Genomic DNA, 16,928 nt, shown 5'->3' on the forward strand with positions numbered 1-16,928 from the left:
GCATCCAATATATATACGGACATTCTGGCAAAGCTTGCTTGCTTGCTCTGGATTCTGTGGCTTGTCATCATCTGACCTTCAGTTCTTGAGTCTTGAGCCAATGGCCTGCCATTTCCTACCAATCTTGGTATTCATCTGCCTCCACAGCCTGTGAGCCAGTGACCTGCCGTCTTACCTGTCAATCTCGGGATTCATTGGCCTCCACATCCTGTATGCCAGCAGCATGTCATCTTATCTGATGATCTTTGGTTCATCAGCCCCTGCACTACATGAATCAGGAGAAGCCTCCAGACTGATGCCTGACCCTTGGTCTTGGGACTTCCCAGCCTCTATAGCTGCATGAGCCATTTCCTTGAGATAAATCTCTCCCTTTCTCTGTGTGTGTGTGTGTGTGTGTGTATGCATACACTTCACTGGTTTTGCCTCTCTTGAGAACCTAGCCTAAAACACTCTCCTATGAGAATTGGGTCTAGAGAGGAAGGGCACTGCTGATTATAGCCAATGTGGTATCCAGACTACCCACTGCAAATGCTGTCTTAAAGATACCAGATTTTTCCAGAAGAAGAACTTCTATATGTGGATTTACTAGGAGACCTGCAGAATCAATCTTTTTCCTAAAGGGTGAAACAGCAATAGCCTGAACCCCAGGACACATTTCTCTGTGATCTGGCCTCTTGGAGTTTTCTGAAGCTACTGCTGGAGGTTGGCTGACCCTGTTTTTCTAGTTTACATAATCCAGGCTTAGCTATTTTCCCTCAGCAGCCTTCAATTCCAGCTGACAGAAGAAAGCTGGGGCCTGAGGCCAGTCCTGACTTTGCCTTGTTCAGGAGCAAAGGAGCCTGGGTTTTCCTGCCTTAGGTCCCAGCACGAGGAAAATAACCAGCCTCCATCCCAAGCTGGGAGGATCCCCTGCCCTTGTGATGAGGAGCTGCCCAGCCCCACCAACAAGAAGGTTTCTCCTCTACAGAGGCTGAGTTCTGATGGCCATCACACACCCATCAGTTTTCCCCTTCAAGAAAGTTGGCAGAGCTGCTCAGGATTTTCCTCCTCTACCATCTGCCACCCAGACAGAGGAGAGAGTCTAAGTTTCAGTTCCTTTCCTGTGCATGGGAGGCTACTCTGATTGGAGGCTGCTTGAATAAAGTCTGGAAGGTGTGAAACCAGGGAGGTGGAAGGGCACAGCCAAGGCTTCCAACCCATACCTTTCCTGGGATTCAGTTGTTTAAGAATTATCAGATATTGCCGCAGTAATTAGAACAGCCTGGTACTGGTAAAACAACAGATACATAGACCAATGGAACAGAACTGAGAGTCCAGACATAAATTCATCCATCTATAAGCAGCTGATATTTGACAAAGGCCCAAAGTCCATTAGATGGAGAAAAGACATTCTCTTTAACAAATGGTGCTGGCATAGCTGGATATCTATCTGCAAAAAAATGAAACAAGACCCGTATCTCACACCATGCACAAAAACTGACTCAAAATGGATCAAAGACCTAAATATAAAATTTAAAACAATAAAGATAATGGAAGAAGAAATAGGGACAACACTAGGATTCTGAATACATAGTATAAACAGAATACAACACATTACTAACAGTTCACAAACACCAGAAGAGAAACTAGATAACCGGGAGTGCCTAAAAATCAAACAATTATGGTCATCAAAAGACTTCACCAAAAGAGTAAAAAGACAACCTACAGATTGGGCAAAAATTTTCGGCTATGACATATTTGATCAGGGTCTAATCTCTAGAATCTACAAGACACTGCAAAATCTCAACACCAAAAAGACAAATAACCCAATTAAAAAATAGGCAAAGGATATAACAGGCACTGCCCCCAAAGAAGATATTTAGGCAGCTAACAGAAACATGAGGAAGTGCTCACAGTCATTAACCATTAGAGAAATGCAAATCAGAACTACAATCAGATACCATCTCACCCCAACAAGGCTGGCACTAATCCAAAAAACACTAAATAATAAATGTTGGAGAGGTTGTGGAGAGACTGGAACACTTACACACTGCTAGTGGAAATGTAAAATGGTACAACCACTTTGGAAATCGATTTGGCACTTCCTTAAAAAAACTAGAAATAGAAGTACCATATGATCCAGTAATCCCACTCCATGGAATATATCCTAGAGAAATAAGAGCCATCACACAAATAGCACACCCATGTTCATTGCAGCACTGTTCAGAATAACAAAAAGGTGGAAACAACCTAGGTGCCCATCAACAGACAAATGGATAAACAAACGCATAAACAATGGGATACTATGCAATGGTATATAGAACAAATTTGAATCCAGTGAAACATAACATGGATGAATCTGGAAAGCATTATGCTAAGTGAAATTAGTCAGTCACAAAAGGACAGATACTGTATGAGACCACTACTATAAGAACTCAAGAAAAGATTTAAACACAGAAGAGAACACTCTTTGATGTTACGAGGGTGCGGAGGGAGGGAGAGGGGTATTCACTAACTAAATGGTAGACAAGAATTATCTTAGGTGAAAGGAAGGACAACACACAATAAAGGGGAAGTCAGCACAACTGGACAAATCCAAAAGCTAAGAAGTTTCCTGAATACATCCAAATATTTTGAGGGACAGAGTAGCAGGGGTGGGGGCCTGGGGACCATGGTTTCAGGGGACATCTAGGTCAACTGGCATAACAAAGTTTAAGAGAATGTTCTGTATCCCACTTTGGTGAGCGGTGTCTGGGGTCTTAAAAGCTAGTGAGCGGCCATCTAAGATGCATCAATTGTTCCCAACACACCTGGAGTAACGGAGAATAAAAAACACCAAAGACATAAGGAAAATATTAGGCCAAGAAACAAAAAGGACCACATAAACCAGAGACTCCATCAGCCTGAGACCAGAAGAACTAGATGGTGCCCAGCTACTACCAATGACTGCTCTGACAGGGAACACAACAGAGAGTCCCTGATGGAGCAGGAAAAAAGTGGGGTGCAGATCTCAAATTCTACCAAAAAGACCAAACTTAATGGTCTGACCAAGACAGGCGGAACCCGAGAAGATACGGCCCCCAGACTCTCTGTTAACCCAGAACTAAAACCATTCCCAAAACCAACTTTTCAGACAGATTAGACAGGACTATAAGATATAAAACGATACTCTATGAGGAATGTGCATTTAGCTCAAGCAGATACATGAGACTAAATGGGCAGCTTCTCCCAGGAGAGGAGATGAGAAGACAGAAAGGGACAGGAACTGGTTGAATGGACACCGGAAATCTGGGGTGGAAAGGAGAAGTGTGCTGACATACTATAGGAATAGCAACTAGGGTCAAATAACAATGTGTGCATAAATTTTTATATGAGAAACTAACTTGAGCTGTAAACTTTCACCTAAAGCACAATTAAAAAAAAAAAAAAAGATCAGCTAAAAAGAAAAAAAAATTATGGACTTGTCAGCAACCTGGATCTATAAACCGCATGTAAAACTGGAACGGAAGACTACACAAAAACAGCGTGTCAGTTTGAACAATGTTCTTTGTGGGACCCCTTCAGACCACCTGGATGGCATCTTAGTCATCTAGTGCTGCTATAACAGAAATACCGCAAGTGGATGGCTTTAACAAAGAGAAGTTTATTCTCTCACAGTCTAGTAGGCTAGAAGTCTGAATTCAGGGCGCCAGCTCCCGGGGAAGGCTTTCTCTCTCTGTTGGCTCTGGAGGAAGGTCCTTGTCATCAATCTTCCCCCTGGTCTAGGAGCTTCTCAGCGCAAGGACCCCAGGTCCAAAGGACACACTGTGCTTTCTTGGTGGTATGAGGTCCCTCTGTCTCTCTGCTTGTTTCTTTCTTTTATATCTCAGAATATATTGACTTAAGACAAAACCTAATCTTATAGATTGAGTCCTGACTCATTGACATAACTGCCTCTAATCCTGCCTTATTAACATCATACCCACTGCTGTCGAGTCTATTTCGACTCTATGGGACAGAGTAGAACTGCCCCATAGAGTTTCCAAGGAGCACCTGGCGGATTTGAACTGCAGACCTCTTGGTTAGCAGCAGTAGCACTTAACCACTATGCCACCAGGGTTTCCATTAACATCATAGAGGTAAGATTTACAAGACATAGGAAAATCACATCAGATGACAAAATGGCGGACAATCACACAATACTGGAAATCATGGCCTAGCCAAGTGAACATATATTTTTGGGGACGTGGTTCAATCCATAACAGATGGTATAAACGGTTAATGTGCTTAGCTGTTAACTGAAAAGTTGGAGGTAGAGGTCCACTCAGAGGTGTGCTTGGAATAAAGGCCTGGTGACCTACTTCTGAAAAATCAGCCACTGAAAATCCTATGGAGCACACCTTTACTCTGACACGCATGGGGTCATCATGACTCGGAATCAACCCTACTGCAAGTGGTTTGCAAAGTAAGAGGGAAGGGCCTGAGGACCTTAAGAATATAAAACCACAGATTTGTTCTCCAGCCCTCCTCGCTCCTTTTCCTCCAACACTTAGGGCTACTGTAACATTGAAACAAAGGGTTTTTCTCTTCGTTGCTCTCGTGCATTAACATTTTCTCTTATTGGCGGTTTCTTTTGAATTCTGCTCAAATAGCATACACATACGTGGGCAATCCCTACATAAGATGATGTTTCCTAAGTTTGTTTCTCTGGCGCCTTGGTGTGCCGCTCAAGACACCTCTGCTGTCCTGACTAATAGATGTTCGTTCTGCATGCTTTGGCACTAGGAAAAAAATTTTTTTCTTCTGTGATTTTGCACTTACATAGTTTGCAGTGTTTGTTTGCTTTTTTCAGTTGGAAATTTAGAAAAAACGGTTCTTGTGGAGGGGTAATATTGTGACTAATCAGAACTACTGCCTGAGATTCTAAATGTAATTCGGAGTCCACTAGTAATTTCATCACCGTTTTTCTCTGTCTTCCCAGGAGGACTTTAAGAAGGACAAAGGAGAGGACCTGGTCCAAATACTGTGTGATGAAAAGGAGCAGGCTGGGGCTGAGGTGTGCTCCTTGCTCCTGGCCCAGTCAGAGATAAAGCCTCAGTGCCTGATGCTGTTCTTGCCCAACAGAACAGGTAAGGAGCATGTCTGTCCACAGAGTTTGGAAGGAGTCAGGTTGAGGTTAGGGAGGGCTGAGGTTCAGAGGATCCTGGGTACAGATCAGGCATCTCAGCTCCAGAAAGCACAGGTGCTGTGGATGAGGGCCTGGCCCACACCGGGAGAGGCCCTCCTGAGGTGGGCCCCTCTGGCCATGAAAGTATCTTCTAGGACAGCGTGGGAGGGTAGAGCAGGATGAGCTGGTTTAGCACCTAGATTCAGCAACCCTTGTTCCTAATTCTAGAACTTCCCAGCAAGCTCCAGTTTATGGAAAAACACCGGTTTGACCTGCAAAAGGTAAGTTCTCTGAAATGAAATGATGCCTTGCGGAGGGAAAACTGGCTCAGGGGAGCTCATCGGGATGGGAAAGGGAGGTAATTATCTTCTCCAGACTTACCCTTCCTATCTCTTCATCCTCCTCTGATGATTTTCACATTTTTATGCTTGATCCAAAGATTTTAAAGTGTGTCTTAATAAAGAGATATTAGTCTTAAATCCTCAGCTCTGAAAATCCCTGTGGTCTGTGGCCTCTTGTGTTCATTCATTCTTGTGTCCCATAATGGGGTCAAGAGAGAGCTGGGCCCCTCTTCCGGGACCCACATTCCACAAGTGACAGGCTGTCTTTTCTGTGTTCTCTCTTCAAGCTGGGCATCCGTGACTTCACTGAAGAAAATGTTCTGAGCCACCAAAGCCATTCCCGCAAGACCCTGATTGCTGTGGTGACCTCGGGAATCCTGCTGGCTATCTTGGGAACCACTGGCTATTTCCTAATGAACCGCCGCAGTTGGAACCCCGCTGGAGAAAGGCTGGTCAGTTCTGGGGTCCAGGGCAAAGATGAGGACGATAGTGGTCTTCTCGGGAGGGCCATGAATGTCATGCCAAATGCCAAAAAAGTCAGTCTGTGCCCTTACACAGGGATATTCACGTGTACACACACCATACCTATGGAAGATTCAAAACAGTAGACAGCCAATGGGGCGGGGTGCTAACTGGGGCCAGCCCACCTGCACACTGTGGTAGGGTTCATGTCATCCCTTCATTATTTTTCCTGGGATAGTCTAGCTGGGGGCAAGCAGGACAGGCTGCTGAATCAGCTGCGCTTGTTTGCCAAGTGTAGTGAATGCCCATGGGCACTGCCTTGCTCACAAGAAGGGGACTGAGGAAGGGAAACTTGCTCTTGACATTTTCTGGATAAAGGAGGACAGGCCGAGACTGACTCTGGGGAGTTCGTTCCACGCTGGGGACTGCCTGTTGTCCTGTGGGGGCCGCCTGCTGAGCCTCTGCTGTGGTGCTTCTCTGTCCTTTCTTCTCTAGGAGCTGGAACCCTGAGCCTCTTCAGGAAGAAAGGAGTCCACACCTACGCTGCAACCTCCCTCCACCTCCCGCTCTTTCTGCCCCTTCCTGTCAGGGCCCCTCCCCCACGGCGCCTCACCCTGCTTACTAGATAATGCTCCTTTATTTATACACTGTCTAGGGCGAAGAGCCTTATCACTCGGAGAGCGGTGGAGGCCAGGGGTATAGCTCAAGCCCTGGGGCCTCCCCCGAGGCCCAGGGAAAGGCCATTGTGAACCAAGGGGCTCAGGAGAACGGGACCGGCCAGGCCACATCCAGAAACGGCCATTCAGCAAGACAGCATGTGGTGGCTGATACCGAATTGTGACTTGGCAGGGTGGGGCAAGACTGGGCAATGTCCTGGGAAGGGCCTCCACCTGTGTCTGGAGACAGCCCTCATGTTCTACCCTTTCCCACTCTACGCACCCTCAGAGGTCTTGCCCGGAGCCCTGCACTGCACCGAGCCTGGGGTTTCTCTCCACCTTGGGGAGAGGCAGGTAACCCCGTGTCCTTTACAAATTCAGCCCCTGAACCCAGACTCTGGTCTTATTTGGTCCAGGGAAGCCTCCGGTGGGCGGGGGAGGGGGGGGGTGCTATCTTGCTGCATTCACGCCCAAGCACCCTTTCCCAGCCCTCATCTTTTCCACCTTATTACAGGAGACCCAGGGGAAACCCGGGCTTTTCTGGATGACTGTTTCCTCCCAGGAAGCTTTGCCTTTTACTGTTTCTTATATTTTCTTCCTCCACTTTTGGGAAACAGAGTAACACTTTCCACCTGCTCCCTTGTAATGATGTACCCAGAAAACTAGGCGTCTTCAACCCTTCCCTTATCCCTCCTCCAAGACACTGAGGCTTCTGCCCTCAGCTTCCTTCTTGCTCTCCCAGCTCCCCCTGTTCCCTTGGTTTACAGAAGCCTGCAGGGTATTCTGGCTGGAGCCAGGGCCGAGCTCAAGTTTTAGAGCAATGCCCAGTGTCTGAGAGTTGGGAGGAGGAGGTTGGAGTTCCTGAACACAAGTGTGCCCCTCTGCGAGGGAAAATAGGGGGAAGCAAATGACTTCAGTCCTGGTCTTCTCTCACGGGCCACCCCAGCCTCTTCTTTGGGCTCCTGCTTCATCCTCTGGGTCAGAGTGGACAGGACCGTGGGACCAGGTCTTTGAGCAGAGCCTCTTCACCTGTGCTGTTCAGAGGAACCCTCTTGCTCTGAGGCTAGAGGTCCTGCTTACCCTCTCATGGGACAGCCTGGCTTCCTCCTCCCTCCCCAGACTCATGGGTTGAGCTGTGGCCTCAGCCCGCCAGCAGAATCCTTTCTGTCTCTGCCTTCCCTTCCCCAAACCTTCTCACTCCTCTGCCGCACTCGTGGTCAAGGCCCCAGGGCATCTCCAAAGGCTTGTGGTCAAGGCCCCAGGGCATCTCCAAAGGCTTGTCCCCACAGCCGCTGCCTCCCAGAGGGATCCTGGTCCTGCCCCCCCGCCCCGCCCAGAGGAGTGAGCAGGGATCCCTGGGTTCAATGACGGTTGGTAATAGTAACTTTCCAGAGATGGGAGAATTGGGTGGGTTTTTTTTTTTCTGAATAAAAAGTGTGTGTAAATACTGTAATTAAAGTGATACCGGAACAGGTTTGTTGTGTGGCTCCATCCCAGGTGGTATGTCTGAATGCCAGAGTGGCCCCCTTAAGACACCAGGCAGTGGTGGGGTTAGCCAGGTGAGAGGCCATCCAGGTTGTTGCCCGTAGGCTGTGTCTGCCAACTGCCTTCCCTCCTCAGTGGGGGTGCCCAGAGGCTCACAGGGAGGCTGATGTCTGTAGTCTGGCGGGACAGGCAGGCCAGAAGGCAGCAGGACTTCAGGATGGGGTGGCGTGCTGAGGGCTTGTTAGCTGTACCCTTTGTGTACCCTCTGCTGCAGACAAAATACGCAAAACAAGGGGACGAAGGAGTGCCCTGTGCATTCTCTATTATCAGGCCCCGCACCCACCCGAGGCTCACGGCAGAAACCCTGAGGGAGGACTGTGTAGGGAACTGGCTGCAGCTTCAGGAGAGGCTGGTTTCCACCCTCAGTATTAGGACTACAGCCAAACTGCAAAAACATGTCTGTTAAGCCCTTCCCCAAAACACACACATGCACACACGCGTGCACACATGGATGCGTGCACCCGGCCATAGGAAGTAGGGGAGGAAGCCTGCTGAACACAATCAAGTAGCTTCAGGAAACCTCGCCCCCCCCGCCCCCCCAACCCCCCCGCCCAAAGCGTGTAAACAGTGGGAGAGGCGGTTGGCGCCAAACAAAGGTTGATTCTTCCATTCTTATCTGATCAAAGCAGGCCTTCCCCTTCAGCACTCCCCTCCCCCCATTTCCTTTGTTCTTTTCTCCAACTTCTCTAACCAGAGGCTCCTCCCCAGGACTCAAGGGAGGCACAGGGACAAGGTCTAGAGCCTTCCCTAGGAGGCAATGGCAGATTTGGGGAGACTGGGGAGATGGAAGATGATAATTGGGGAAAGAAAAGTCATGTTGGCCTCTGTCTAGTCACACATTTGCCATAGAAGTGACCAGATGAGGGTCTGACCCGTTTTGGCATGGCAAGGATTAAAGGGGTGGGATAAAGGGTACAGGGTACAAACCCCCACTCCCAGGAAACGTGGCAAGAGAAAAAAGGCAATTAATGGTCTTTGAAAAGTCTCCAGCATCAGGCCTAGCAACATAATGGTGTTTTAACCTAAGTTCATCGGGGGTGTGCGCGAGCTCTGGGAGGAAGTGGGGAGCGGGGTCTCCATGATGGGGACCGCTTGCCCTCAAGGACCCATTTGCTCTCAAGAAAATCAAACTTTCCCACCTTTGGCCTGAGCATCTTGGTGCAGCAATGGCTCCACCTGCTGGCCATGCTGAGCTCCTACCACTCAATTTCAGTTCAATTCCCTCCCTGTTGTTTCTCTTGCCTGCTGCTCCACCATTGAACAGTCTTGTCCAATTTACCTCAAATGCAAAGCTCCTGTCACTATGGAAAGTCACTGATGAAGAGAACTTTAAATATACATTCAATCCGGCCCACTTATGGTACAGTTAAGGACAAACTAAGTCCCACAGAGGGGAGATAGCTTGCTCAAATCACGTGCAATTCAGGTGTCCTGAATCTGGAACTTTTTCCTTCATTGTACCACTCTACTCTTCTGCTGTGGTCTTGGAGCTTCTTCAGTTGGATGTCAGGATAGCTTTGTGGCTTCCCTTCTGAGTATTTCAGCAAAGTGTGCTATTCCAGACCTGGCCACCAAGTAGGTCCCAGGGTTGAAGGACAAAGGACAGGCAAAAGACCCCAGGGGGCTGCAAGGTGAGGCTCTCTCCACTGTGCCAACAGTCATCCCAGGAGAATGCACTCTGGAGTATTACATAACGCATTAGGGAAAGGCCACCCGGCGTCATCAGCTGACAGATTTTCATCTAAATGAATAATTAGGAGCATGGGGACAAATAGGTCATCCCCATCCCACCCCCTCTAGGTAGAGCAATCCCACTCTTCCTTTTCACGAAAACTCTGTACTAAGTAGGCAAGGTCTGCAACAGGATGCTGCCTCTGTCCTTAAAGCCCAAGGAATTCAAAATCTCCAACAAGTATCACTGAACACCTACTGTGAGTCAGGCATTGTTCCAGACGCTGGGGACACAGCAGTGAACCAATCCTCATGGAGGTTACAATTCTAGTGGAGGAGAATGACAATAAACAACTCAACTTACCTAAGTAAATGCATACACATACGCGTTCAGGTAATATTAAAAACGAGTTGCTATTGAGTTAACTCCAACTCACGGCTCCCACATGTCTGTCAGAGTAGAACTGTGCTCCATAGGGTTTCCAATGGCTGAACACTAATGACCAAAGACCAGATGAGCTGTGGGAAGACATCAAGGACATCATCCATGAAGAAAGCAAAAAGTCGTTAAAAAGACAGGAAAGCATGAAAAGACCAAAATGGGTGTCAGGAGAGACTCTGAAACTTGCTCTTAAACATCAAGTATCTAAAGCAAACGGAAAACATGACGAAGTGAAAGAGCCTGAACAGAAGATTTCAAAGGACAGCTCGAGAAGACAAAGTAAAATATTATAATGAAATGTGCAAAGACTTGGAGTTAGAAAATCAAAAGGGAAGAACACGCTCAGCATTTCTCAACCTGAAAGCACTGAAGAAAAAATTCAAGCCTTAGTTGCAATTTTGAAGAATTATATAGGCAAAATATTGAATGACGCAGGAAGCATTAAAAGCAGATAGAAGCAATACACAGAGTCACTGTACCAAAAAGAATTGGTCGACATTCAGCCATTTCGGGAGGTAGCATATAATCAAGAACCGATGGTGTGAAGGAAGAAATCCAAGCTGCACTGGCAAAAGGCACTGGCGAAAAGCAAGGCTCCAGGAATTGACAGAATACCAACTGAGATGTTTCAACAAACGGATGCAGCATGGGAGGTGCTCACTTGTTTATGCCAAGAAATTTGGAAGACAGCTACCTGGCCAACTGACGAGAAGAAGTTTATATGTGTGCCCATTCCAAAGAAAGGTGATCCAACCCAAGAAAAACAAATCCGTTGCTGTCAAGTTGATTCCAATTCATAGGAACCCTGTAAGGACACAGCAGACCTGCCCTAAAGAGTTTCCAAGGAGTGGCTGGTGTATTCGAACTGCTGACCTTTTGGTTAATAGCCATAGCTCTTAACCACTGCACCACCAAGGTGATCCAAAAGAATACAGAAATTATCTATCAATATCATTAATATCACACTCAAGTAAAATTTTGCTGAAGATCACTCAAAAGTGGTTGCAGTGGTATATTGACAAGGAACTGCCAGATATTCAAGCTGGATTCAGGAGAGGATGTGGAACCAGGGATATCATTACTGACGTCTGATGGATCTTGGCTGAAAGCAGAGAACACCAGAAAGATGTTTACCTGTGTTTTACTGATTGTACAAAGGCATTCGACTATGTGGATCGTAACGAATTATGGATACCATTTCAAAGAATGGGAATTCCAGAACATTTAATTGTGCTCATGAGGAACTTGTACATAGATCAAGAGACAGTCGTTCGAACAGACCAAGGGGATACTGCATGGTTTAAAATCAAGAAGGGTGTTGTCAGGGTTGCATCCTTTCACCATACTTATTCAATCTATATACTGAGCAAATAATCTAAGTAACCTGACTATATAAAGAATAATGTGGCATCAGGACTGGTGGAAGACTCACTAACAACCTGCAATTTGCAGATGACACAACCTTGCTTGCTGAAAGTGAGGAGGACTTGAAACACTTGCTGATGAAGATCAAAGACTACAGCCTTTAGTGTGCATTGAACCTCAGCATAAAGACAACAAAAAATCCTCACACCTAGACCAGTAGGCAACATCATGATAAATGGAGAAAAGTTTGATGTTGTCAAGGATTTCATTTTACTTGAATTCACAATCAAAGCCCATGGCAGTCAGGTAATCAAACGATGTATTGCATTGGGCAAATCTGCTGCAGAAAACCTTTTTTAAGTGTTCAAAAGCAAAGATGTCACTTTGAGGACTAAGGTGCACCTGACTCAAGCCATGATATTTTCAATTACCTCAAATGGATGTGAAAGCTGGACAATGAATAAGGAAGACTGAAGAAGAGTTGATGCCTTTGAATCATGGTGTTGGTGAAGAATATTGAATATACCATGGACTGCCAGAAGAATGAACAAGTCTCTCTTGGAGAAAATGCAGCCAGAGTGCTCCTTAGAAGTGAGGATGAGGAGGCTTCGTCCACGTACTTTGTACATGTTATCCAGAGGGACCAGTCCCTGGAGAAGGACATCATGCTTGGTAAAGTAGTGGGTCAACAAAAAGTGGAAGACCCTTGACAAGATGGATTGACGCAGTGGCTGTAACAATGGGCTCAAACATAACTATTGTGAGGATGGTGCAGGACTGGGCAGTATTTTTTTCTGTTGTACATAGGGTCGCTATGAGTCAGAATTGACCCGAGGGCACCTAACAACAACCACAACATAAATGCTTTTGGAGCCCCGGTACCCCAAATAGTTAAGAGCTTGGTTGTTAGCCAAAATATTGGCGGTTGGAACCCACCTAGCAGCACCACCAGAGAAAGACCTGGTGATCTGTTCCTGTAAAGAGCACAGCCAAGAAAACCCAACGGGGCAGTTCTACTTTGTTACACGGGGTCGCCAGGAGTTGGAAACCACTCAATGGCATCACCATCAGCAACAACATAAATGCTTTGGTGTGGGAAGTTTTGAGTGGCAGGGGTACATAACTCAGCTATGGGAGGCTTCCCATAAGAAGTGACATTTGGGCTGTCTCTGAGGGTAAACTAGAGTTAAAGAGGAGTAGAGGATAGAAATGGGTATTCCAGGGAGGGGAAGGGGCCTTGGCCCGGAAGCAAAGCGACGGTGGTAGTTCCAGAAAGTTGAGTGGCTCTTTTAAGGCTCAAGTGAGGTATATCATTTTTCTTTATATCTTCCATTTCTTTGCTGAGACTTTCCCCTTGTTCATTTGTTTCAAGCATGAAACAATTGCCCCTTGAAGAATTTTTACGATGGCTGTTTTAAAATCCTTGTCATATAATTTCGACATGTCTTTCATCTGGTGTTGGTGTCTGTTGTCTTTTCTCACTTAAGATTTTCCTGCTTCTTGGTATTACAAGTGACTTTTAATTGTATACTGGATGTTTTCAGGGTTATGAGATTCTGGATCTTACTTAAATTTTGTCTTAGCAGGCCTCCTTTGATACCTCACTGGTGGGGGACGGGAGGTGCTGACTCTTTATTGCCAGGTAGGGGTGGAAGTCCAGGTTCCCCACTCAGCTTTTGCCCCCTAGGGTGTTAGGTTAAGGGAGAGGGGTGCCTCATTACTGTGGGGCCAAGGTGGAAGTTCAGCCTTCCAACTAGACCTCCACTGACAGCACCCTGTCACATGTTGTACTTGAGTTCTGAGGTCCCCAGCCATTCTGCATTCTTCTCTCTTCTTAGGTTGGTTTTATATGTAACATCCAGCGTTTTAGATGTACTTAGCATGGAAACCCTGGTAGCATAGTGGTTAAGAGCTATGGCTGCTAACCAAAAGGTCGGCAGTTCAAATCCACCAGGCACTCCTTGGAAACCCTACGCTATGAGTCAGAATTGACTCAACAGAAATGGGTTTGGTTTTTTTTTTTTTTTAGTGGGAGGAATAGGGAGACGTGTGTCTAATCCATCTTGTCTGGAACTAAAAATTCAAGCAAAAGATGTAAGGAGGAAAGAAATCACAAGAGATAAGGTAGAGAGTTAGGCAAGACCTAGACCTGTGGTTCTCAAAGCACTCTCACACCTTGAAAATTACTGAGGAGTTGAAAGAGCTTTTGATTTTGAGGGTTATATTGGTCAATAATGACTGTATCAGAAATTAAAGCTGAGAAAATTTTATTTACTAATTCACTTACAAATAACAATAATTACTGCATTACATGGTAACATAAGTAACATAATTTTTATGAAAAAATAATTATATTTTCCAAAATAAAAACAATTAGCAAGAAGAGCAGCAATGTTTTACATTTTGGTAAATGTCTGTAATACCTGGCTTAATTTCAGAAGGCTGTTGATGTTCATATCTGCTTCCGCATTCAACCCGTTGTAATATTGCATGCCACGTAGCCTCTAGAAACCTCCTCTCTACACTTGTGAGAGAAAGAAAGAGAAAAAGAAAATAACATTTTCATATTATTATGAAAATAATTTTGACTTCACAGACCCCTTGGAAGTGTCCCAGCGACACACAGGGTTGGTAGATCAGACTTTGAGAACAAATGCTCTAGATCTGCACTGTTTTGGTAATCAGCAGCCCTGGTGGCGCAGTAGTTAAGACCTAAGGCAAGCTGCGGCTGCTAACCAAAATGTCGACAGTTCGAATCCACCAGCCACTCCTTGGAAACCCTATGGGGAAGTTCTACTCTATCCTATCCTGTCTCTGTGACTCAGAATCTACTAGACGGCAATGAGTTTTAGCCACATATGGTTACTGAGCACCGCATTAATGCAATTAATTCGAATTTAAAAATTGAAATAGTATTAGATGCTTTTCCATTAAACACAACCTTATTGTTTTGGTAGCACTATACTTCACTTTTAGGAAACCCTGGTGGTGTAGCGGTTAAGTGCTACAGCTGCTAACCAAGAGGTCGGCAGTTCGAACCCACCAGGTGTTCCCTGGAAACTCTATCAGGCAGTTCTACCCTGTCCTATAGGGTCGCTATGAGTTGGAATCAACTTGACAGCAATGGGTTTGGGTATACTTCACTTTAACCATTGAAAATGTAGGCTCTGAATTGAGATGTGCTGCAAGTAAGTATTAAATGCACCACATATTTTGAGGAGTTAGTAAGAAAAAAGAATGTAAGCTATCTCATTTAAAAAAATGTAATTTTTTTTACATGTTGTTTTGATGATATATTGGATATGCTGAATAAAATATGTTTTAAAAATTAATTTCACCTGTTTCTTTTTACCTTTTTAAATGTGGCTACTGAGAGGCAGGGCCAAGATGGTGTAGTAGTCAGATGCTTCCTGTGGTCCCTCACAGCAGAGACCCCAAAAAACAAGTGAATCGATTATATACGACAATCTGGGAGTCCTGAATATCAAAGGCAAAGTTGAGGAGTTGGACTGAGCAGCAGGGGTAAGGAGAGATTGTTCAGAAGCAGCAAGGATTTGCCAGACCTGACCTGGCTGGCATCCTGCAGGCTGGATCGGCCAATGCAGGCGGGCGCAGGCAGGCAGTAGCACTCCAGATTTGTTTTGCACACCAGGAGAAACCAAGTGGCAGAGAGACTGCTCAGCCCTACAGAACCAGGGGAAAGCAGTGCTGGATCTACGAAAGTTAATTGCAAGTGTCTAAGCTACCATGCTGGATCAAAAAAACCCTTTCCGCTCTGAGAAGTACCTCTTTCATCTTCACTCACCCCTTTCCCGCTCTGCTCCAGCCTTGGGCCAGCTTCAGTGATTGCCACGGCCCTGGGCAGGGAGTGGGAACTGTTGCACGCTCCGAACCATTCTCCCAACTTTGGAAAGGGAACAAATTAACAAATAACAAACAGAAAAAAATAATCTGCCAGCTCTCCTAAGCCAGGAACTCAAAGCTGGCACAGCCCCTTTGCCTAGGCACAGGCATAACGGGTCCACAGACTTTGAATGCCTTTCAACCCTGCCTAGACCTGTGTGGGCCCATTTCAACAACACAGGCCATCATTAGTATAGTATAACAGTACATATATCTGAAGCCTATTTTCAACTGCAATAGCTAAGGGGGAGAGGCAGACTTGTGACATTTGACACCTCCCTGCCCATTAAGCAGGGTCCTCACCTACCCACATCAGAGGCCAGAGGACTGGTGGTTCCACCCACTCCACCTAGTCACCCACAAGAGGGGTCTGAGAATAAGTGGTGCCTCCCAGTCCTTACAGCCAACAGCACTGGGTGCGCAAAGTCCAGCTGCAAATTCCACCCACCTACACCCCCCCCAGGGAACAGGGACATGCCTTCCACCCATGCACTCAGGTGCAGCCGTCAGCCCCCTACCTTGCTCAGCACATAACCTCCTACTGCAGCCAGATACCTGTGTCTGATCCAGTCACCCCTACCCCTACATAGCCCTGCCAGTCTTGGACTGTAGGTGAGAGACTGCACCACACACTCAGTGACTGGCAACCTGGACACCTGAGCTGAATCCACACAAGAAAAGTATATGGACTCCTGGGTTCACATACCTAGTAGCAGCTCTAACCACCTGGTGACAGGACATGAGAGCTACGAAGACACCAATAACCAAAGTAGCTCACAGGCCAGCCTATTTGGGCATATAAAAACAAAACAGGAAGTGAGGACAAGTAGGCAAACATAAAATAAATAAATATAATAAATAACAGATGCTTTTCCATTAAACACAACCTTTTTTGTTTTGGTAGCACTATACTTCACTTTTAGGAAACGCTGGTGGCATAGTGGTTAACTGCTATAGCTGCTAACCAAGAGGTCGGCAGTTCGAATCCACCAGGTGTTCCTTGGAAACTCTGTCAGGCAGTTCTATCCTGTCCTATAGGGTCGCTATGAGTCGGAATTCACTCGACAGCAGTGGGTTTGGGTATCCTTCACTTTAACCATTGAAAATGTAGCCTCTGAATTGAGATGTGCTGCAAGTATTAAATATACCACATATTTTGAGGAGTTAGTAAGAAAAAAGAATGTAAGCTATCTCATTTAAAAAAATTTTATATTGAGTACATGTTGCTATGATGATATAGTGGATATATTGAATTAAATAAAATATGTTTTAAAAATTAATTTCACTTGTTTCTTTTTACCTTTTTAAATGTGGCTACCAAGAGGCTCGGAGACAACAGTCAATATCAAATCACATAAAAGGGCAGACCATGATGGCTTCAGCAAGTGCCCAAAACAAAAAACCAGGAAAACTCCCTG

The 16,928-nt window shown here is 45.9% G+C and overlaps 1 protein-coding gene across 3 annotated transcripts in view; it reads left to right on the forward strand.

Moving 5' to 3' along the window:
• Positions 1 to 8,311, forward strand: part of CD34 (CD34 molecule) — a 39,258-nt gene extending 30,947 nt beyond the window's left edge. For 2 of the 3 annotated variants that reach the window (XM_064273253.1, XM_064273254.1), the window contains 4 exons: positions 4,940 to 5,087; positions 5,354 to 5,406; positions 5,754 to 5,918; positions 6,584 to 8,311. In XM_064273253.1, coding sequence (XP_064129323.1) covers positions 4,940 to 5,087; positions 5,354 to 5,406; positions 5,754 to 5,918; positions 6,584 to 6,769 — 552 coding nt within the window. In that variant the 3' untranslated portion in view covers positions 6,770 to 8,311. Of the gene's footprint in view, positions 1 to 4,939; positions 5,088 to 5,353; positions 5,407 to 5,753; positions 5,919 to 6,423 lie in introns of all 3 variants that reach the window. The other variant, XM_064273255.1, reaches the window with a different exon arrangement.
• The last annotated feature ends 8,617 nt before the right edge of the window (positions 8,312 to 16,928 follow it).

Source organism: Loxodonta africana, chromosome 20, assembly GCF_030014295.1.
Source record: "Loxodonta africana isolate mLoxAfr1 chromosome 20, mLoxAfr1.hap2, whole genome shotgun sequence".
In the NCBI taxonomy this organism is placed as follows: Eukaryota; Metazoa; Chordata; class Mammalia; order Proboscidea; family Elephantidae; genus Loxodonta; species Loxodonta africana.